Source organism: Danio rerio, chromosome 16 (genome assembly GCF_049306965.1).
Source record: "Danio rerio strain Tuebingen ecotype United States chromosome 16, GRCz12tu, whole genome shotgun sequence".
NCBI lineage: Eukaryota > Metazoa > Chordata > Actinopteri > Cypriniformes > Danionidae > Danio > Danio rerio.
The window spans coordinates 30777517-30802348 of NC_133191.1; the positions used below are offsets into that span (position 1 = coordinate 30777517).

General features: G+C 34.8%; 1 protein-coding gene and 2 long non-coding RNA genes across 4 annotated transcripts in view; 1 reads left to right on the forward strand and 2 right to left on the reverse strand.

Annotated features, from left to right (window-relative positions):
* LOC141378207 (uncharacterized) overlaps nt 1-24832 on the reverse strand; it is a 394144-nt gene that overhangs the window by 59596 nt on the left and 309716 nt on the right. The window lies entirely within an intron of this gene.
* Nucleotides 214-1742, forward strand: LOC141378208 (uncharacterized). Its single transcript, XR_012392147.1, has 3 exons — nt 214-248; nt 381-487; nt 849-1742. It is a non-coding gene; the product is annotated as an uncharacterized lncRNA (long non-coding RNA).
* tbrg4 (transforming growth factor beta regulator 4) lies at nt 5485-23694 on the reverse strand. 2 transcript variants are annotated; one of them, XM_073926113.1, is made up of 12 exons: nt 23624-23694; nt 21380-21857; nt 19756-19937; nt 17910-18054; nt 17619-17793; nt 17317-17474; nt 17083-17190; nt 16833-16977; nt 15611-15856; nt 13132-13243; nt 12935-13049; nt 5485-7023 (listed from the first exon to the last, which is right to left on the reverse strand). In XM_073926113.1, the coding sequence occupies exons 2-12, from the start codon at nt 21782-21784 to the stop codon at nt 6922-6924; spliced, it is 1893 nt and encodes a 630-aa protein (XP_073782214.1). In that variant the 5' UTR covers nt 21785-21857; nt 23624-23694; the 3' UTR covers nt 5485-6921. The 2 variants fall into 2 exon arrangements, with proteins under 2 accessions (XP_073782214.1, XP_690863.4); XM_685771.10 differs by having other exon boundaries at nt 15611-15859.

Here is a 24832-nt window from a genome sequence, read left to right on the forward strand (position 1 = left end):
GAAATATAAGAAAAAAACATTGGCAGAATACTCGATTAAATAATATACATTAAAATTATTTACTTATATAAATAATTTATAATAGAGTATTATACAGCATTCAAGGGAATAGTGCTTTAGAATGACATCATCGTGCCTTACACTATAGCAGCAGATCAGCTTTCCAAACAATAACAAATCTCGCTTGTCTGTTAGCTTGTGTTTACCGTTGCTATGGTGATTCAGTGTTCGCAAGGGAAAGCAGAGATGTAAGTTGTTATATTAATAAAAGTAATATAACTATTAGATTTACATCTTTTAATGTTTTAATGCGTATTAACTGTGAAAATTGACCATTAATAAGATGCTGACATGATTTCAATCATATATTTTTAATGAAGGATTGAGAGAGAAAAAAACAAGATTTGTCTCTGAGAGTGAAATCTGCACACGAGTGCCACCTGGAGTTTTCCTGTTTGTTTCATTTTGATTTTGAATGATTTCCTTGGTGAGTTTGTTTTTTTATTATTATTATTGTTTTCATTATAACATGATTTAAACTAGTGTCGAAAAATGTGTTTTATTAATTAACCATTTGTTTGGTCTAGTAAAAACTCAAAGTATTATACAGAGTATTATACAAGTGATTGTGTAAAGTTTAAGTGAGAAAAGTTTAAGTAAAATGCTGTCATTTGTAAAAAGAAAATGCCAAATAGGCGAGAGAAATAGGAAAAACACAGAAATTCAGCAGAGAGAAGCATATACAGTACATGGTTATTTACTGTTGCTGTTTATTTAGAAATGTGTTAAGCTGAGTTAATGCATTCACTGTAAAATGCTAATGGTTTCTTTGGCCTTGTGTTTTCAAGGCCAGGTTTTTTTTTTTTTTTTTATTTGGTTTTGTTCGTTTGTGCATCTTCTTCTGATTTTTCATCGGTGAGATGTTCTATTGACGTCAGTTGCTGGATGTGATCTGCTCTGGATTCGAATTAATTGAAGTTTGAACTCTTTTCTGGATTTGGATTGTCTCAACTTCCATCGGTGCGTGTCTAATTGTGGAGTTGGACTGGCGAGCCTCCCATTAAGTGGATTCTTTGGATACACCTGTTGAAAAGATACAAAGTAAAACCTATTCAGCGTCATGGTAGGAGTGTAAATTTACAACACACTCACAAGTGCAACATCCTGGATCTCTGGAACTGAATTTGCAACCTAGTTGTTTTGCAAAAGAATCTTTTTGAAAGTTTATCACCTTTACTGGACTTTTGGAACATTTTGAAATGTTTTAAGTGAATGTTTTATTTTCATTTTTATTTTATTTGTACATTGTTCCTTTAGAGTGTTCATTCGTTGAAATTTTTGAATCTTTATAGAGAGAGGTTAACTGGTTTAAGAAGGGAAATCTTGATTATATGTTAAATAATAATACAATTTTAATATTGTATTATTAACTTACGCTTGCAAACCTTTAATATAGTATTGTTATTAGTATATTAATATTATATTATTGTTATAATAGTAACCAAAATATAATATTAGCCCTTAACAATAGAAAAACAGAAAAAATAACATAATATTAACTTACCTTATTAGTGATATAGCCATAAAACCCTGTGAAGAAAGAGAAGTGTTATTAGAGAGTGTAAATAAGACTGAGGTCATTAGATAGGTGTGAAAAAACCTAGAATTTGTTTTATTTATTTATTTTTTATTTATTTTATATTTCTGTGAACATTTTACAATACAATCTTTTAATATTCTTACCTCTGTGTCCGAGTCCTTCACTGTTGTTGTATCTTCTCTCTCTTTGGGGGAATTTAGACTTCTGAGCATCTGGTCCATTGATTAAATCTTATAATACATTTGTGTACCAAGGGTTACATGAGCAAAAAAAAAACATTCATTTTCCAATTCATGCCAACTTTAAGACTAGCAAATCAGCATAGGGTGTTTTTCATCTTCATTACATGATAACAACACACACTGCAGGGAAACAATACAATCTGCTTCTCTAAATCCCTCTCTCTAACAGGGTGCAACATGCAGTTGCTCCCAAGGGAACAAGGCATCAGATTTAACATCATGCATTAAAAACAAAAAGTTTGTCCATGGCAGGTTGTTAGATTTGCAGTTTTGCAGTTCCTTAATAAAAAGTGGGAAGCTGCAGAAATATTCTTCTTTGAAGTTGTTTCATATCACAAGATAAAAACAAGATCTCTTAAAAATCAATGAAAGCGAGCTTCATGGAAGTGAGAGTGAGGGATACTGCAGTAAATTTAGCTCAACGTACAGGGCTATGTTTCCACGGCAACTGTGGGGGAGAACTCATGCTTTAGAAAGGGAATCCAATATTCAGCAAGCTCGCTGCTGCCAAGACTCTGGGACTTTCCTGAGTTTTTCTTCTTTTTCTGCCTCTCACTTTCTATTTCACTCACATCATTCACTGGAATTTTAGGGAACTGGATAGCTTTCTTTATGGCTGGAAATGTCAGGCAGAGTGATAAAGTACTTAGTCATCTCTCGATACTGTTATGTGAATTAAAAGTGAAAGTACAAGAGAGTCTTTTGTTTGTTCTAAATAATCATTTACTATAAAGAACACATGAACTGTTTATTAATTTTTATGTGATGTCATACCAGGGTAAAAATAAACATTTTTATTAAGGAGTTTTAATTTTTTTAAGTGTTTTAATGTAAATTGCCTCTGATTAGCTATTGATTTTAACAGAAAGTAATCTGATTGGTTAAATTTCTCAGCACAGCAAAAAAACGATGCTTTAAAGAAATTATATATATTACATACATACATACATACATACATATATATATATATATATATATATATATATATATATATATATATATATATATATATATATATATAAAACACTATCACTGCAATTCAACTTTTTGATTTAGTGGGTAATTCATTGGATCTAATTTGTATAATTTAGATTTGATTTGTACGATTTGCTCATCACCCAATGACGGTTAGGTGTAGGAGCAGGATTAAGTGCCGTGCCTCCTTTTCAAAATTGTACATTTTTCATATGAATTAGCCACAAAACTGACAAAACGTAAAATACTTACGTTTTCTAGTCCTGCTAATTGCTAACTTTACTAATTGCTATAACTAAAACCATTCTATACATTTCTGCCTGTCTCAACATCCTACTGTTGTGCATCCATGAAAAAGGCCAATTAACTTATCTTCATGCATAAAATATCAGCTTGATATCAATCACAGCCATTATGCACCCCTGGCTACATATTTCTTGGTTCTCAGAAATGTAGCCCTGAGCACATTTTCCCAATGAGCCTGTGTTGTGATTGAAATTGTAGCAAGTAGAAAAATGAAGTTATGAGAACAGCAAAAATTACATAACATAAATTAAATGTTACATTTTACAATAAAGGTTTCTTTTGTTAAGATTAATGCATTAGTTAAGGGATAATAATCAGATTGCCTTAGTGTTCATTATTTGTTTGTGTTAACTTATGCATTAACCAACACATTACTATTTTTGTAAGTTATAATATATGTGATCGATTCAATTTCATGTTTTCTGTTAGTGTATGTATGCACACATCATGATTAAGCTGTTAAAGAAAAAAGATTGAGCAGGGATGTCAAACTCAGTTCCTGGAGGGCCTGCTCTAACAAACTTACCTCCCAGCAAGCATTTTTTTTGCTTGTTTTTAAAAGATGTCTAATAGACGTCTAAAATTAGTCTTACAGTAGCTAGAGTTGGGCTGTCAGTGGAGATCTAATAGACGTCTTAGAATAGCCCAAAAGTAGACTAGTCGTCAAATAAATGGAAATAAATGACTACACATATAAAGTCTGTCTAATCTATTTGATGAGTCGACTACTAATCTAGTTTTGGGCTATTCTTACGTTTATTAGACTTTCACTGACAGCCTTGTTTTAGCCAAGCTGTCTATGTTTAGATGCCTATTAGAAGTCTATTAAACACAAAATTGTTTTCTGGGCTGTAGGTTTCAAACAAGCCTTAAGGACTCAATTAGTTTAATCAAGTGTGCCTAATTAGAGTTGGCACTAAACTGCAGAGCTGCGGCTCTCCAGGAACTTGTGCAGGACTTTGGCACCTGTGCATTAGAATATGTTAACATTAACACAATTATGTAATGCTGAAAAAGTCAGTTTGCAATGAACACATTAATATACGTTTTGTTAACATTTAATTTAACATTTTTGTTAACAATTAATAAAGCTTAATTAATGCTTAACATGTTGTTTATTATTAATTCATGTTAACCAATGAATTACAATTGTTAGCTTATAAATCTTATTGTAAAGTGTTACTCTTCCTTGTTCAAGGCTCTTCAGAGGGTCTCCTGCATAATGCAGTCTGACTACGGCAGGCCGTTTTGACATTTAATCTATATGTTCTAGTATTAATTTTCATGTTACCAGTGCTTATTTTTTAGACACTAGTATATTTTCCATTAGATACTAGTACCTATTCTTTAGATAGTACTAGTGCGTTTTAAAATATACTAGTACTTAATCATTAGACACTGGTTCTTTTTATTAGATACTAGTACCTATTAAATAGATACTAGTACTTATTCATTAGATACTAATTATTCATAAGATACTAGTATCTATTTAATAGGTATTAGTACTTATTGAATAGATACTAGTGCTTATTTTAAAAGTGACTAACTATTCTGTTATAGTAATTTCCCCCCATTGATTTCTATAGAGATCTGTCACTGAGATATCAACTATTCAGTTTTGACTACTATATATTCCAGCTGTGACTAGTACATACTTTATGTGTTAGTATTTAGTCATTAGGTACTAGTTTATCGTTAAATACTAGAATCTATTTAATAGGTACTAGTAATAATAATAATAATAATTCCTTACATTTACATAGCGCTTTTCTGGGCACTCAAATCGCTTTACACAATAGGGGTGGGGGGGGGATCTCCTCATCCACCACCTGTGTGCAGCATCCACCTGGATGATGGCAGCCATTTTGCGCCAGACAGTACTTATTCATTAGTTAGTACTATCTGTTTAATAGATACTAGTACAAATTCTAGTCAGAATTTACTAGTCAGTTCTGCTTTTTTTTTTCGTCTTACCCTTTCCTTGGTCAATGTAACCAAGACAAAAACATCAAAACAAAAACGTACTTCCTCTAGCACTGATGTCAGTCATGGTCTAAATATACAAAAATGCAATAATTGACTCCAACCCCATTCAAATACACCTGATTCAACTAATCAAGGTGTTCATGAGTAGTCTTAACCACCTTGATTAGTTGGATCAGGTGTGTTTGATTATGGTTGGAGCAAACCTGTGCAGAGCTGCGGCCCTCCAGGCATTCAGTTTGAGACCTATGTTCTAAAACATACTAGAGATAATTAACGTGATTAACACCAGTTTTCTGCAGTCATGTGAACGGAACAAGTAATATAAAGATAAAGCACAAAGCATAATTCAATTTGTTGATTGATAATAGACAGCCCTTAATTAAAAACACATTTATTATTACATTCTTATTGATATTATTATTACATTCCTTTCAATATCAGGCCATTTGCTCAGCACCACTGCATACCAAACCAACCCGTCTGCTAAAGTCTTCGCTGATAGAAAAATAAATTAAGACCAGTTTCACATTTCATTAAAACGTCACTTTCATTACACGATGAAACAGAAAACATCATAGCAGGACAGAACACAGAGTGAACCAACCAAAATACAAAAGTCAAATAAAGCTCTTTGATAAAAATATGAGATTGATTTATTGATGTCCACAAATTACAAACACAGAAATAGTTTAGTTTGGTGTTTCTCAACCACGCTCCTGGAGGACCATAAACACTGTATGTTTTGGATGTCTTCTTTGCTTATCACACTCATTACAGGACATTACAGGCTAATAAGCTGAGGATCTGAATCAAGTGTGTTAGGTTAAGGAAACATGGAAGAATGTGCGGAGCTGGTGGTCCTTCAGGAACATGGTTGAGAAACACTGGTTTAGTTAGAAGTCTGAGTGGAAAACCTCTCTTAAAATCCTTCAAAAAAGATCTGAAGAGTAACATCCACTACAGGTAACCACAGTAAGTTTATCTGACAGCAAATAACAGATCGGGAGCGACTTTTAAATACCCCAGAGTGCAATGATTTCCAAAATAAATATTAAAGTAAAAATTTTGAATACGTCTGATATGTATATTCTTACATACCACCTTGTTTTACATACCTAAAATGCATGAATATATGCAAATACCAACTGAATCAAACAGAGTGGGTGGGTATCATTTCGCTTTTCTTATTATTGGTAATAAAGTGGTGAATTCTGAAGTGTGTGCTAAGTATCTTCAAGTACTGAACTCTCAATCCCTTTCTCCATTAATACATCTTCAACATAACTGTCTCCTTGGCAACATGTGTTGTCTAGGCAACTGCATCACAAACAGAAGGTGTATGTATTTATTATAGGTGGAAGTAGAGAATGTGAACGTCTACGATTAACACACAGCTCAGATAATTGAGTGTTGTTGGTATGGAGCTGTTTTCCCCCTGTGGTGAACACTTCAGATCAGTCACACTCTTTCATTTCTCTAGCTTTTTGGCTTAAAGTTTCCTTTTTTTGTAGTGGGAAGGCAGCGGATACGCAATTCTGTTTCTTCTGAGCATCTGCTGCTTTCTGGAGGCTCCACTTTCTTTTCCTGCGGTGATGGATCACAGCTCCCAGACGCGTTTGATTCCCACTCTGATGTTGGGGTGGATCATGGGACCTGAGGATGCTGTAACTGTCTCTCTGCTGTTTGCGTGTATGCACTATTCTCTTTCTGCGTCCTTCCCCCACCTGTAAGTCATGTTATTGTCTGGGGCTGTTGATGTCTGTGAGCAGCCCGTGTCAAAAGTACTTAAAGTTATTGACAGGCTTAGAGAGCTCACTTAGCCATTTCCTCAGCAACTGCCTTCCCTAATTTGTCTTTCAAGTATGCCACTTTCTGCCAGTCAGACTTCAGCTCCAGAAATTCAAAGTACGGCACCTGTAGGGGAACACAAAGAGTGAGCTTGGGGAAATTAATATGCTTGAAATTAAAAGTGGAGCAGCATTTAATATTCAGTGAATTCTTAAGGGCGAAACTAGAGTCCTTTAGATATCTGACCATGGGATATGAAATTTTGTTTGAGGATGGAAGATTTTTTCCAATGCAATCTCACAGCAGTTTGCAACTTTTAAATTTAATAACTTATTGAAATTAATTTGTACATTCTAGTACAAATTGCTTATCCCCCAATGAGGAATAGGGTTAGTGATGGGGCTTAGGGGCACGCCTCCCTTTGAAAATCCTATGACTGCCAACGAAATCGCATAATTCCATAATATATAGTACGCTAAACTCAGTATTCAAGCAGAGTAGTATTCATAGAATTAAAAAACAAATGCATGAAGTACCCAGATGACTTAACTACTTTCAGCTAGATTTTGAAGTGCACATCCCATCCCATGCACGCTGCTTATCCCATGATGCGAGAGAATTCATGAATGGGAGTGAAGCGACGTAACTCATGAGTGTAGGTCACGTGATCATGACAAAATGGTGGACATAGTACATCTGAATTCCATTCATACAGCCCACATTCATACTGTATAGAACAGTGGTTCTCAAACTTTTTCACCAAGTACCACCTCAGAAAAACATGTCTCTCCATGTACCACCATAATGAAAAGTATTCCAGTATTAAAATACAGTAGCGTAGTAGGCAAAAAAGAGGCAGATAAATTCTTAATTAAAATATTTATTATTGTCATCCACTTAAAACATTAAAAATAAAACATTAACATTAACAGTCCTGTGCTTACAGATAAAAACAAACGAAAAAAGTATAATTTAAATTGTGATTTTAAATGTTAATAAAAAATGGCACTGTACTTAAAAAGCAAAAAGAAAACTGCTGTACTTGAATGTAACATGTTGTCGTTTGAGTTAAACGGTTAAAAGTTTGTTAATTTTCTTTTATTATTGAGCGATTCCTCCGTGTACCACTAGAAGGAGGCCTACCTACCACCACTGGTACATGTACCAGTTTGAGAACCACTGGTATAGAACATACTTTTATAACGGCTGAGTAGTATGTTTAAATTCAAACGCAGTACCTATTGAGTCATAGGCAGTTTTGGACAGTGTATGTTTTCATTCAAACGATATCGAATGAATTTGTACGAATTAGCTACTTTTCTGACAAGGCGTAAAATACGTTGTTTCCTTCTGAGATTGAGCTGATTTTTTTTTATACAGATTCACAATCGGTTCAAGCTGTTCATTGCATTGAGTCCTTTATGTTGTCCCAACACAAATCAATTAAGATAACTGTTTTTACTAATTTAGGAAAATAAATTTTACTCAAATAAATCAAGAATTGTCGTTTTAACTCATTTTAAAATAAGTAGTTACAGAAGTAATTTTTTTAAGTGTGATTTTTATGAAATTTTTTAAAATCTGTATCTTTTTCAGAATTTATGCTCACTTAGGAGCCGATCACACGAACACGCGCTGCTTATGTGCCCTCATGTTTATCGACTCACACCGAATCACGATTTTCCGTTCTAAAATGCAAGCCGCACCGCACTGCCTTTTCTGTTGACAAGATAAAAGTAGTGCAGTGTGCTTTATGTCACCAGGCAACGACTGAGTCGGCTGCATATTGCTTGCAACACCAAAAACGCGAGATGCAGCAGGCGATAAACGCGAGGTGTGGAGGGTGCATAAGCAAAGCGCAAAACACTCGTGGCCGTTAGTAAACCATTCAAAAGATGCACCACTCAATGAAAAAAAGTGCATTCAATATGATCGCCCCCTAGGCAAATAATTCGAAAAAGTTGCCTCTCAACACAATAAGAGCGTTCGGTGTGATCAGTTCCTAAGCAGCACGCAAAACGCTGAAGTTTAGTAAACCATTAAAAATGGCGACTTTTAATGCAAAAAACGTGTTCAGTGTGATCGGCACCATGGACCTGATTTTAACAAGTTGGCAACAGTGAACTGGGCTATAGGGCTCTACATTCAGGGCAACTGGTGTGACTGACCTAATTTAAGGCTCATAAACATCATATAAATATAAATATTTTCAAATAAATTCAATCAGATTTTTATGTTATGTTGCAGCAGCAAAACATGATACATGACAACAGTGATGTTTTGTGGCTCTTTGTTGCAGTCTGCCAGAAGGCAGCAAAAAGTATATGCATACAGTAACACAATTATAAAAATGTTATTTGTAAATTGTCCCGTTTTAAATAAGCAGGACAAGCACTCTTTAATCTTAGCATAGAGCTGGGCTGTACAAAATACTGTTACAGTATCAATAGTGCAATGTGCACAATCGCAATAGTCACATAGAAGGATGTGCCATGTTGAGTTGGTATTACAGTTAACCAGAAGCCACAGTTCAGAACACATGACATTTGTGGAGTCATTGCAGAGTAAAAAGAGTGTGTGAGCATTTCAGGAGAGTTTAAGCATTAAAGCACAATAAATTGTAACTTTAATAGAGGTTAATATTTAACTCCTAATATTTTGACTCATAAGAAAATTGCAAACTGCTTATTTAATTTCTATCTTTGATCTGTTGATCTATCTTTGATTAATCAATGTTTTTAAATGTGTTTATTATATTTTATCCAAATGATTCAATCCTCTCCAGTCATCCCAATGATTCTAAATTATTAATTAATTACTTCCAAAATAGGCATATTAAAGCCACCGGGTAAAACTGCATGTATATCATGTTATATATTGCGAAAAACAATTTCAAATGTTTCCAATATTATGCAGGCGTACAGGGAGTCCAGTTATTTCACAACTTGTAAACAAAAAGTGGAGACAAAACAACACCTACTGAAAATGGCAAACATAATAGATGTCCTAATTGATAAGTGCGTGTGTGAGTGGTTTAAAAGATATCAGCAACCTGCAATTTAAAACAACACCCTTGCTCTAGCCATTTTCTTTTCCATCACAACTTTTGTAAAGAAAAAGTGCTGGAAGAGTCTTCCTAGTGTGTATGTGTTGAGGGCATGTGTTCTTTCAAAATATAAAATTAGTATACTATCTGTTATCTGTGCATCTAGGCTTCATGAACACTGGCCTATTAAAATGGCTCATCTAACACGTCGAATGACTGGAGCATTATGCCAGCTTTGTGCTCAGTTTGAAGTCAAGACAAGTCCAGCCAACTCCATCTAACTGTACCCCAGGAGGCAGAGGGCTAACAGGATTGGCCTATATGCTGCAGACAGAGCCTGAGTCCTTTTCCGCAGTTCTGTCTTTACTGCCGCTATTTATAACCCAAAGCCAAGGGGACTGACTGCCATGTAATAGCAATGACAATAGGAATAGGGCTAATCAGGTTACTGAACTACAGAGGCACTATAATAAGAGTGTATCGAATTAGAACCGTTTACGCGAGTTACGTGAGACCATCAGTAAATGATGCACATCTATTCATGTACACCTGACCCCTAATATCCATGTGAACTGATTCCTAAAACAAATTTGCTTATGTTTCAACACTACTGAAATACTAGTGATCATGCAGGTCACAGATGTGTGTTCACATCATGCACTTTATTATATACGAATTATTAGCCCTCCTGAATTATTAGCTTCTCTGTATATTTTATATATGTTTTATATATATTTTAACACATTTCATAATACATAAATAATAACACATTTTCATAATACAAACAACATAAACATAATAGTTTCAATAACTGATTTCTAATAACTGATTTCTTTTATCTTTGCCATGATGACAGTAAATAATATTTTACTAGATATTTTTCAAGATACTAGCATTCAGCTTAAAGTGTAATTTAAAGGCTTAACTAGGTTAATTAGGCAAGTTAGGGTAATTAGGCAAGTCATTTTATAACAATGGTTTGATCTATAGCCAGTCGAAAAAAATACTGCTTAAAATTATAATTATAAACTGCTTTTATTCTAGCCAAAATAAATAAAAAAAAAAAACTTAAAAAATATTATTGGAAATGCTGTGAAAAATTCTTTGCTCTGTAAAACATAATTTGGGAAATATCTGATTCACAGATTCAAAATTCAGAGGAGGGCTGATAATTAACTGTTCATAACATAACATGCACAGTATATATGCTGTATACCTATCATTCAATTAGTACTGCAATATGGCTGCATATTAGCACTACAGTGCTGCAGTGAAAATTACCATTAAAACATTTTCAATTAGACGGCATCTTTATAATAAAACCTCATGTTTGAAATCTAAAGAACTACGTTATCACCTAAAAAAGTCTCAAAAAACATCCACAGTGATTGCAAACCTGTGCTGACTTTATTCCTCCGCTTATACAGTAGTTATAGTTATACACATGGGTGAAAAGCTTGGAACAGTGCTGATACAAATAGAAGATTGCATGTATTGCAGCCAATCAGATTTGAGAACCAGAAACTTTGTTTCTGGGTTCTAATTTAAACACACACATTTTTTACACACTACACAAGCTGGATGTCTATAAAAGACAGAATAACTTCAACCAATGTCCAATGACCAATATTGTAAAAATGACAGCCCATATGAATGAGCTCTTTCTAATGTTAGAAAAAGGTCATTAGGAAACAAATGAATTTGCAAAATAATTCATACAATTATTAATGAACGAGACCCCCAGACATCCATTAAGACTAAACTGATTGAACATTTAAAGTGACAGATAACAACATAACTTAGTGATTTAATTATCCTTATTGCTGTAAATGGGTTTCAATTAGGGGTGTAACGATACACTCAGCTCACGATACGATGTGTATCACGATATAATGTTCACGATTCGATATGTATCACGATATTTGGAATAAAAATTGAAAATTAAACTGAAATGCAAATTTTACCACGTAAACTATTTTTTATGTATTTCTTTTGTTTCAACTTGTTAAACTGAACCTTCTTTAGGAAAATAAACTAAACAGGCCTGTCTCTGGAAAATAAAACAATTTAAAAACTTCTTAAAAATATTATTAAAATGACAGAGACAAAATTAAGAAAAAATTTAAGTAAAGGTGCAAAAAAAAAAGCGTTCTATTCAATTGAATTTAACAGTAAGAGCTTAAGGCTTTGCTTGGTCACTTGCGTTTTTTGTGTGTGCAAAAAAAAATCCACATTTCCAGGTATTTAATTCATATTTAATTAAATTCATTTAGAGATATCTGTAATTACAATTGTGACTAGTCAAAACTCATTTAGAGATATCTGCAAATATTTTTCAATGGAAGTCAATGGAGGAATATGATTAGTCATAATATATTTGCAGATATCTCCAATCTGATTTTGTACTAGTACAATTGTAATTGCAGATATCTCTAATTGTCATTCTGACTAATCGAATTATAATTATGACTAGTCAAAATATAATTAGAGATATCTCTAAATATATTTATGGATAGTCAGAACAAAGGTTTAAATGCTAAAACGGCTTGCCATACGCGCGCGTCTATCAAAGTCCGCCCTCTGTAGTAACAGCTCACGGTCAGCTCACGTCATGTGACTTAGGATGTTTGACCCAGTATGCGTGTCAAAAAGCGGACGAGACTAAAGCAATGACTGTACAACCGAAATGTTGCAAGACGTCTGATTTTGAGAGGATGGGCCATCCTCTATTTCAGCTCCACTGATCTTGGTCTGCTAACATTACTGCTGCTGCAATCTGAACTCACGTGCGACAGCAGGTGGAACGTAGCTCACGTGCAAACAGCTCAACTAATAAGAGAAAACGGACGTCGTATCGTAATCAAATCATCATAACGCCACGATGCATATTGTGACATTTTTGCATCGCAATAAATCGTACAACGATAAATCGTTACACCCCTAGTTTCAATACTTAAAATTAACCCAATGTTTTTTTGTACTGTGTCTTACCTCCACGACTATGAACCCAGCCAACTGTAGATGGCGTTTCTGCATTGCAAAGCGGCCCAGAAGGTCCTTGCTCTTCAGACAAAAGTTTGAAAAATCCCAAGCCACAAATGCGATTCTGTAAGTAGACAAAACACTGTCACAGTGAGAGGTCATACGTGTAAGTGAACTTAAATCAAGTTATCTGCATTAACACTTACCGTCGTGTCCCTTCAGGTAAGGCATCAGCTCCACCACCTTCAGGTAGATGAGGGGCTTTAAAGTTCTCCATATCTATAGGCTTATTCTCTGAATCGACCACAAGCTCCCCATCTGTGGAGAACATATTAGTTAACAGATTCATACAATAAAAAAAAAAATTCAGTCTGACTATTCTTGCCATGACACCAAGCCAACATCAAAAAACTAGCAGTGACAGAAAATTACTGCAGTTCATGTTAGCTCTGTCTCAATTAAACAGCTAAAAGGACATCATATGATATAACAGCGCGTGTTCTGCACCTGTGTTTCGGAAATGAATTGTCAATATCAAGGGTTTTGGATCCTAAAATATATTAAGCAACTATACAGTTTCTTGCATAAAGATACTGTGAAATATATTGTGAAAAACTGGGTTATAGAGTATTATTTAAAACACTATTTAGTTCAGAAACACAATTAATAGCCTAAGAGAATGTTTAGATGTCTTGAATTTGCTTGTTTATCTCTCACCTTTTTGTGCACCAACTTGTTCGCTAAACAGAGGTGCGTTTCCCAAACAAAGATGTAATATGAAATATCATAGTATAATGCATTGTTGGAGAAACTAACAAGCTAGTTATGTCAAATAGATACATTGCTTGAACCACGTTGATTTAAAAAAGAAAGAAAAAAAAGGCACATTTACTCTTAAAAATGCTACTTTATATATTCTAACTAAAACCCACACACAAAATAAAATGTGTACATGTATGCTATGAAAGATACCAATTGAATAGCATGTTAGCTTATTTGGTCACATTCATGATCCATTTAAGTCCATTTGTCAAATTAGGATAAAACATGTACACTTCCTGACAAAAGTCTTGTTGTCTATCCAAGTTTTTGGAACAACAAATAATAACTTGACTTCTAGTTGATCATTTGGTATCAGAAGTCGCTTATATGAGAGGCAAGGGCCTCTAGATAACACTTATTTTACCAAAATAAAATATGATCATGCCTTGATTTTTAAGTATTTAATCAAGACAGTAAGATCGGACTTTGCTTAGACAAATGTCTAGTCAATTAACAGAAATAATGTACAGTAAAGAATATAAAGTCATGGTGCAGTGGAAAAAGAATTAATTTTGTGTGACTCCCATGAGCTTGAACGACTGCATCCATACATCTCTGCAATGACTAGAATAACTTAATAGAGTCATCTGAAATGGCAAAAAAAAGTGTTCTTGCAGGACGCCCAGAGATCAAAAAGATTCTTTGGATTTATCTTTAATGCCACCTCCATCTTACCTCAGAAATGCTCAATAATGTTCATGTCTGGTGACTGTGCTGGCCAATCCTGGAGCACCTTGACCTTCTTTGCTTTTAGGAACTTTGATGTGGAGGCTGAGATATGAGGAGTGCTATCCTGCTGAAAAATTTGCCCTCTCCTGAGGTTCATAATTTAATGGACAGCACGGATCTCTTGATATCTCAGGCTGTTGATGTTGCCATCTGCAGATCTCTCACATGCCCCCATTTTGAATGTAATCCCAAACCATGATTTTTCCTACACCAAACTCGACTGATTTCTGAAAGAATCTTGGGTTCATGTGGGTTTATAGAGGTCTTCTGCACTATTTGTAATAATTGGGATGCAGTTCAACAGATGATTCATCGTAAAAATTGACCTTCTGCCACTTTTCATGATAACTAGAAGTCAAGTTACAATTTGTTGTTCTTACAACTAGGATAGACAACAAGACTTTTGTGAGGTAGTGTAGTGTAATCACACATTTGATATGCGGTTTGCAAATATTCTTTGCAATAATGGATTCGGGAAACAGTAAATCGTAGAACTATCACTATATTCCATTCGGCAGGGTTCACCCCATGCCCTAATACAATGAAAGGATTTACCCTGTGGAGTAACCGCTTCAAAGGGGCATAGGATGTAGGGACAGGCATTTCGAATGGAAATAGCTGTCTTACACCAAACAACTTGCTTGTGCAAAGAATTATTTGGGCCTGTAGTGTCTAAAATCCTTAATTCTAAAGAGACCATCGAAATGGTCAGTCTTAAACACTTAGATATGGAACAACACTTCAATATGGAATCCATCATTATTTTCACTACATCCCATTTGCTACACAACGTATATGAGTAACAATGGAACTTTAATTCATGACATTAATGGGCTAACTGGTTTCGTAAGACGCACCACTGAACATCCAATCAGATCATTCTCTCTTACTGACATCTTCAACACACTGAATTGTGCAAACTGCTATCAGTGTGAGCCTGAGTAGAGCCGTATTGTGGAACATAACGCAAAAACTAGCTGCAAACACACTCACAGATGGTCTCAATGCTGGTTTGTTGTGTCACAACATTTGAATAATAATTCAAGCATCCCAAATGAATGGGAATCAAACCTATGTAACCCTGAAGAAATCCCTTCCATTAACTTTATTCTGGCATTCACAGCTGCTACTCACCAATTGTCCAGCCATATAGAGTTTTGACAGCAGTGTGAAGTGCCTGTTTTCGCTCATTGGCCAGGCTCCAGAGGGCCGTGTGCAGGGTTTTCTGCAGAGCACTAGTACTGGACTCTGCTTTACTCTGGCGATCAGGCAGCAACACAGCAGAAGCATCAACAGCGAGTCCTAGAGGCTCCAGCTGAGCATAGGCACAAATATTCAGCAATTTCTGCCGATAGTTCTCAGTCCGGCCCTCGATGCCACCTGCTGGATAGGTCAGGAAAACACACAAATTCATCAAATGACTGCAGAAAATCTTTGAAGTACAGTATAGTGAAGACAACAGATCACTATGAGTGTTCCTTAAGATGGGGATGAAATTTACAGCATACAGACTAACTGAGATAAGGGTGAATAAAAAAAAATTGCATCTTTTTTTTTTTGTGGATAAATTTTAATTTAAAGTGCAATAACATTTAGATATTTGGGATTGATAAGATTTTAAAATGTTTTTAAAGACCAAGCCTAAACAGTTCATTGTGTAAATACAAGAAATTATTATAGTATGTAATTATAGATGTACCTTATTACTGTGATTGCAAAACTGAATTTTCAGCACAATTGCTCCCCTTTTTACTGTCACATGATCTGTCTGAAATCATTCTTATAGATTTATTTGGTTCTCAAGAAACATTTATTATTATCAATGTTATAACAATTTGCTGAAGATATTTCATCCCAAATTAATGTTTTGCAAACAAAATGTACAGCATTAAACCTGCAACTGAAACTCAAGCATGTTTGCTTGACACACAAGGCTTGTTCTTGTTTGTTTCTCTGATCTTATTTTTTTTTACCTCGCTTTATGAATGTTTTGAAGCATCATAGCTGATGACATATTATTCTGAAGTGAACTCAAATTTTTTGGACACTTTGATACATTTATTTTATAGTTCTTTAATAATTCCAAACAAATAATAGGCAAATTATGAATTTTAGAACTAATGTAAAAGTAATTAGTGTACGTTTTGAATAAGTAGGTCAATAAACAAAATAAAAACAAACATCTTATGGACCCCACGTGGATCTGCCTAAAATCCTGAAAGTCAAGCCATTAGTCAATGAGGCTATGCTGCCACCAAGTGTTCTGAAAGTGAACAGCAAAAAATATCAATTGGTGCAACATGAGGCTATACAAGATAATAGCCTCTTAGTGTTTTTAGCACATTTTTCTACATACCTGAGAGTTTCTTTTGAAAGTCTGGCTTTATAACAGAAGAGATGTAATCAGAATTAGCCTGGTTAAGCACACAGAGTGACCAGACCAGATCTGTTTTCAGGAAGGGCTCTAAACTCGTAAAGGAATCTTCCAAAGCTTTGTGCACCTATAGCCATACAAATAAACAATAATTACAAATGACATAGATAAATACATGCTGCATTGCAGTTAATTAAGGAAAATAAAAAAACAACTATTATTAGTTTATTACCTTTAAGTAAAATTGCTCTTTGCCGAGTTGGAAGTTAAGTTTGGCAAAAGCCATGAGGAGATTACACATCTGCAGGGTGCTGTACTTTTCACTATTACTCACATAGTGCTGAAAGAAAATGGAAATAGAGTAAGGAATAAAGCTGTGTAGATGAAGACTCAAAACAAATTTGGATATTAAAGGCAGCAGAATTAACTAGGAGGTGCTGATTTGCTGCAAGAAAAAGACTCTAACCTGAGCAAAGCCTTCAAAGAGAGGCAGGTGGAGCCACTTGAGTAAGGCAAGAGACTTGGCACAACGGCTGACTTCAGAGGAACTCAGTTCAGATAACCTGGGCAACAGCTCCGATGCGAGTCGCTTGAAAAACTGTGTCTGGCTAAAATTCAGCTTACCTTTGATTCAGAGAAAAATGAACTATTAGATTTGTGCTAGAGCTGAACAATATATCATTTTATAATATTGTACAGTCCTAATTTGTACAGCTCTTTATAAAAGTAAAGGCCAAAACTCATGCCACGACAAACTTCCTTACTGACCATAAACGTATGCGATGTCAAGCAGCAATGGTGTTTTTAGTTCAAAGGAGGGTTTCTGGTTCAGGTGGTATGAGAGAGCCCGTAGCAATGGCACAGCCCTTCTGTTTTGAGAGGCCAGTGCTAATGCCACCCTCCGCATATCCTCCGCAGTAAAACTCTCTGCCAACTCCAACGCCTGCAAACCACAATAGAGTTTATTTTTAGACATGCAAGTAAAAACTGTAATACAACATACTGTCATTTAAAAATGATTCAAATATGGTAGGCTGGTGCTTGTGTGTAAGCACTCACTTTGTCCTCCAGTTTATCCATGAGAGAGGGGGTGAAAAGTGAAGCACGGCCCATGAGAATGGTTATGGTGCGACTGTCAGACAGCTCAGTCCAGCGCAGCTCCAGTTGTTTCAATAGGGTTGAGGTAAGCACTTCATTTTCATACCTATCACAACATTATAACATTGTAAAAACAAACCAGCAGGTTCCCTTACTGCCTCAAAACCATAAGAAACTCATTAATAACAAGCACAAATAAAAAAAAATAACTGGGGTTAACAGGACATTTTCTGAAAGTTTTATTAAAAATACTTTCTTGTTATAGTAATGGTTATTCATTACCTGAGTCTTTGGTAGGGGCTTTTACTGAGAAAGACAAACTGAAAATGGCAACAACTAAAAGGTGCAGTAGGTGATCTGAAAAATGCTAACCGCTTAGCATATTATCTTTGGACGGCGGGGCGGGACTGTGACTCAAAGCCATACCCCCTGAAATCGTGAGCGCGCGCACTGCGTCACAACAGCAGACAGACAACCTACTAGTTCATGTCATTCGCAAGTTAGTTAGTGTTTAGCCAGCGCCGTGCAGGAATTACATTTATTACTTAGCCACACTTACATGCTATTTCAGAGTGAATATTCAGAGTAGCATGGTAAACAGTATAGGAAGGCTGTCATTGTTTAAAAATGACCCAATGTGAATATAAAAGCAACTACCGCTCAATAAAGCAGGTTAGGCGGAATATCGCTATTTACTGATGTTTTGTTGTTAAACTAATATAAATCTACATTATCGATGCTGTCAAAGGACCTTATGAAACTGAAAATAATCACATCAATCTTTCATCTACAGATTTCAGTGGCTGAACAACACGTCTGTGCATATAAGTCATTCATAACAGAACACAATCTAACATAAGCTTAGCCTGACTAAAATATTTTTAAAACAGAACATTACCTGTCTAACAATAATACTTCAGCCATGGTGTCGTCCTTCCTCAGTGTGCTAATGTAACTCCAATACTGATTCAGGTTTTTAAAAGTTTCAATTCAGCATTTGATTTCTCCCGGTCTGTCTCGTGACCGTGTGGCCGCTTATGCAGACGGGCATGTGCGAATGGCGGATCTGCGTGAACAGATGCGCAGAAGTCCAAATCTACATTTGCTGACAGACAGTCTGACCTGCTTATAGGAATTATGGGAGATGTTGGTCCGACTCTATTTAATTGGATGAACATTTTTTTAGTTTTATGCTTTACCCAGAATATAAAAATACATATAAACACATTTAGATCATTTACTGTAATCATTACTATTGGACTGTGAAGAGACTTTCAACCAGCACAACAAAAAATGTTTTTGAAGACAATCACCTACTGCACCTTTAAATGCCACTAACATTAGTTTGTAACGGGGGTTGCACGGTGGCGCAGTGGGCAGCATGTTCGCCTCACAGCAAGAAAGTTGCTCGTTCGAGCCTCGGCTGAGTCAGTTTCTGTGTGGAGTTTGCATGTTCTCCCTGTGTCCAAAGACATGTGGTACAGGTGAATTATGTATGCTAAAATTGAACGTAGTGCATGTCTGTAAATGAGTGTGTATGAAAGTGCCATTATTTTGGCAATAGTTGTAGGAACTTGTAACATGTAACTCGTAACATCCAGAAAAAATACCATTCTGATGAACAAAGAAATGCACATTTATGCCTGTGTGAGCTCACGTGACTTGAAAGTAAAGTGTGACTGGAAAGAAGGCTTGATTAAGACTTGAGTGAACATGATCAGGACCATTTGGTATCGGAAGCCATGGGCATTCATTTTGGTAAAGTTTTTTGAGTGCAAAAGTGCTTTAGCTAAAATATTAATCTTACCCCATTTTGCGCTGAAAGGCTACCCAGTCTGCCAGGTAGGACAGGTGACGATAGCTGAGGCGCCGGATCCTCCAGAGCACTTCATTCTGGATGGCGCCAAGTAGCGGAGCATGAGCAGGGAGACCTAACATGGTAAGAGTACGCAAAAGACCCACCAGAGATCCATTCCATACTGTGGACAACTGTGACAGAACAACACATATTCACTCAATAGGCAAGTAAATTGTTAAAAAAACATTCTGATGTAAATATATGGATATATATTTAAGTGATATCAAATATTAGATTGTATGAAAGAAATGCTGCACACTTTTTTTTTGGTAAACTTACAACTGAATTTGAACTTTGTAGCCCCAGCACAATAATTTTTGACAAGTTTTGTTTTTAATATTATGGCCAGGTAATGAAGACATTTTTCTTGTAAGAGTGCTTGGTATTGAGTTTTTTATATTGAAAAAGTTTGATTAAAAAATGTTGATAACTGCAAATTTTTTTTGTAAACCAGCTCTTGCCATTGTCACTTTTTACAGCCATTCGATCCTCAAGTGCTTGTACAATAATTGAACAACAAAGGAGAAGCTAATTTTACTGGTTACTTCATTTTATAATACATTTTATATGCGATATTACTAGTTAGGGCTGCACGATATTGGAAATTGAATATTTTTTGTTCTGCAAAATATATCGCAATATAAATACAATTTCACAAGATGAGTTGAATAACTATTTGGAAAGAGTTTATCATTTTAGATTTATTGGGATGATTCTGCAGGGGAGTACAAGTGCATAAAATACAAGAAACAATCTATAAGCGTAGATAAACTCAATAGAGCAAATGATATCAATTAAATAAACTGCGTTTTATTGTTTTCCAACGAGTTGAATTGTATTCAGGTGTACAGTAATTAAATAATACTGCATAGTCTTAATTTTATAAACAATTTAATTGTTATTAATTTGTCAATTTCTTTGGCCTGAATGCGTATAAAACCCTCACAGTCACAGGTCTCAAAAACACTTGCAAAATGATCAATAATAATCCAGGCTCAATATTGCGTATGCTCACGATGTGACAATTGCTGATGATCACTTTGCGATATCGATCAAAATGATATATTGTGCAACCCTACTACTGATAATACAAAAAAATCCAAAATCCAAAAACACAGCAACCCAAGTATCTCAGCTGCAAAAAGCCACGCAACCAAAAGTCATTTTTAGAAGAGAAGCAGGCATTTTAAAGCTACATGGCTAAAAACACTTTGGAGGACACAAAAAAGTTAGGCTTTCCTACATTATTGAAATATACAGAAGCCAAACCTACAGTATTCGGAGAGAAAGAGAGAATCCAGAATATTTCACTGGGTTCTTGAATTTACATAGTTGTCATTTATTGGCAGGGATTTTGCTAATTGCCAATGAGCATGTAACTAAGAATGACTGAAAATAATTAATTTAAAAAAACTCAAATCTAATGTTTACAAAGTGTTTTGTGAATCCGGAGGTTTTGGAGAAGGCCTGTCTGTATTGGGAATAAACTATTCTGAATTTACTCTTATAATTATGAATTTTTTATGATTTATGTCAGTATCTCTAATTTATCTAAAGCAGTTCTTCTGCTTACCTGAGTGTTTAAAGTGTCCTGCATGCTCTTGCAGCGAGGATCCAGCAAGACTCCTTTGCTTCCTTTCTCCACGACCCGCAGGTTTAGCTGTATCAGACACCTGGCGGCCTCACTGCCCGTTCCACCATGCTGATCCCACAACTGAAGCACTTCGTCTGGGGTGGATGCTTTTTCCACAAGTTTGATCAGTTTTGTACGTTCATATGGAACTGTTCCCTCATCTATCTTGGCCAGTTCATTGCCCTGACAGAGATGCCGAACAGAAGGTCGGATCCAAGACAGAGTCATCAAGCACAGAGGCTCTGTATGGTGGACAGTGGAGGTCTGCAGGCGGGCAGAGGCTGTGGCAGTCCGAGGGCTGCGAGGAAACCATCGTGCCCATCTGCACAGCAGCCTGGTGGTCATTTTCAAAAGGAGACTTTCTGGATTCAACACCAATCAAAGCATTTGCACCCACATCTTCAGCTGAGCTGTGCACCTAAAAATCAATCAGGAAGAATGTATAGTACATTAAAAGAAAGTCTCAGATGAACAAAAACAAGGCCAGCTAAGAGAAAAATAACAGCAGTCATGTTATAATAATGATGCTTATATAACATGTATGTTACTGGTCAAAAGTTTGGAACTCTATCTTAAGATTTTTGTATGTGTTTGAAATAAAACAAACAAATAAAATGATAAAAACAGCAATATTGTGAAAAATACTATTTAAATTTAAAAACATTCATTAAAATCACAATGTCACAGTAGGGCTGGTGATTAATCAAAAAGCTTTATTTGTTACTGTTGTGTTACCTTGCACTATATTGATGATAACTGGAAGCTGCACCAGAGATTCCTTGAGATGGCATATTTTCCATTACATCAAAATTATTATTTACATTCATATATTTGTTTACAGAAGATGCAAGAAATGCACTGTTTAAAATATTATTTACAGTAGAGGGATTTTATTTTTATATTTTAAGATATACTGCTTATTTTCTATGTTTAATATGAAAAACACAGATTTGTTTTGTTTTGTTTTGAAAAGTTCAAGTAATTTATTTTCACTTATTTATAAGAAAAAAACTGTTGGTTTGAGGCAACTTGTTTTAATTTCAGCTGTTCAACATTTAAGTTCAATAAATAATCATAGATGTTAGATAGTGTTTCCTTAATTTATTTTAAAATCAAGTAAGGCACCCTTCATTCAAAAATCTCTCACTTGTAAAATGTGAGCACATTTACTTTACAAAACTTATCAGTGAACTGAACTATGGGGGCAAAAAAAAGTCATATTCTTTCATTAATCGTAATCAAGTTAAAATGTTCAATTAATCAAGATCTTAATTTTAGGCCAAATTGATTGAGGTAAAGTTGGTTTTATATTTGCACATTTGTTCAGTGACAACATGTGACATGCTCTCTACATTGTTTACTTTGAATATTCGTTCAGAAATTAAATTAAATTAAATTAAATTCGCCTTTATTTGTATAGCGCTATTACAATGTAGATTGTGTCCAATCACAAGTAGATATGTGAAAAATGTTGTACTTTGATAGTCATTGGCTCCTAATATGATTTCACTAATTAGAATTTGCTGACATATACTTTTCTGAAATTATATTAGCAAGGAGAAAGTCTGAATGTTTGAATATAAAACCAACTTTACCTCAATGCCAAACCGAATTATATTTTTAATACATTTTAATTCATTCACAGAAAACAGTTACATGAACTGTAAGAATCATTTCTATTACTGTTGTATTTTTTTTATCAAATAAATCGAGACTTGGTGAAATAAAGATTTCTTTCAAAAACATCAGATCTTAATGTTTCCCATCTTCTGACTGGTAACGTTAGTGTTCTTGGCCTTTTGTGTTTGTGTAATATAAACAATTCTATTATTCTGTATATTTCTATAATTGGTAGTAGTATAATAATTAATATTAATAACAGATTTATTTTTAAAACAGATCATTACTAGTATTAAACTTTAACACTTTCTAAATATACTACTTGCAAACATCTTACAAAGATCTGTCAGATATCTGCGTTTTCTAGCAGTCTGTCATGGGAAGAAGTCTATTCTGACCTTGCCGTTTTGGGCAGGCGCTGCAATAAGCTTATGAAACGGTGCTCGTTATCAACATACAATTTGAGAAACAGAGCAACCGCTGAAGCTATCCGATAAATACGTGTCATGGTAAATGCACAGGACTGCACTGTCGCTAAGGATAAAGTAATTACTGCTTGCTTACCTCGTCAAATAAGGTTTTATAAGTGGATCGACGACATTCACATGGAGGAACGATCAGTAGGAGTCGCGGAGGTTTTGCGTCAGGGAGCCGGCAACATGTGATTTACACAACGCGTCGTGATTGGTGGCCATTGGGGGGGAAAAAAAGAGGAAGGAAGAGTTGTTTTATCAACTCAACGAAGGACATAAAGGCAAGCAAAGCAGTGCACACAACATATGTTCACAACATATTGTTAAATATCAATTATACATTTCACACTGGTAGTGTTTTTTTGTGATTTGTTACACTGCATATTAGGTAATTAGGGAATTCATTATTTCATTATTCAAAATGTAAGAAATAAATAAGGATTTGTGATGGTCAAAAACAAGTTATCTGAGAAATTCCTGGAATATCAAGTGAATTAATTAATTCATTGCAAAGATATAGAAAGTCAGAAGTCAGTCGGTAACTGTAGACTGCAGAAGTCAGTCCCATGTATGCTTCAAAGAGTTAAAGGGAAAAAAAAAAAAAAAAAAAAAAAAAAAAAAAAATATATATATATATATATATATATATATATATATATATTTGTAAGAACAGTCAATGTGATGTCACTGCAATTCTTTCAAAAATGGGTCTTGCATGTCACATGAAGTCTTTTAGGTACAAATCAACCTGCCGTTAAACTTTACTTTTACTTGTATCATTATTTAAACACTCTTACCTTTGCACAGTCTTTTAGTTTTAAAGAAAAGATTTGTTATTACTAAAAATTTGCACTTAAATCTAAAGAATATATCTTGAACCTTTTCTTTTTGTTTGGATGTTTTTTTTATAACTAAACAAAAATGCATGGCTTCAATTCCTACTTTTTGACATTTTCTGACTGAAGTTGAGTCCCTGCTCAAATCTTTCCGTATGTGTAACAACAAAAAATGTGTCCGATTTTTGGTATGAAAAACTTTTGTCTAATGACTATGATTTGTCTATGATTTGATTTCTATGATAGCTTTTCTGTAATGCTCTTAATTTAATAAATGTCATACACTTTTATACAATTCTAGTTTACTTACCTTTTTTGCTTTGTTAGTCTTTTTTTTTACTCTGCAGTTAATGTAACTTGCGTTTTCCCTCTCCCATATCTATCTTTTCAAGAGTTCACACTAAGCCAATGATTGATTATAACGCATGTTTGGCATGGGTTGTTTGACAGAGTGTCTGAAGAAA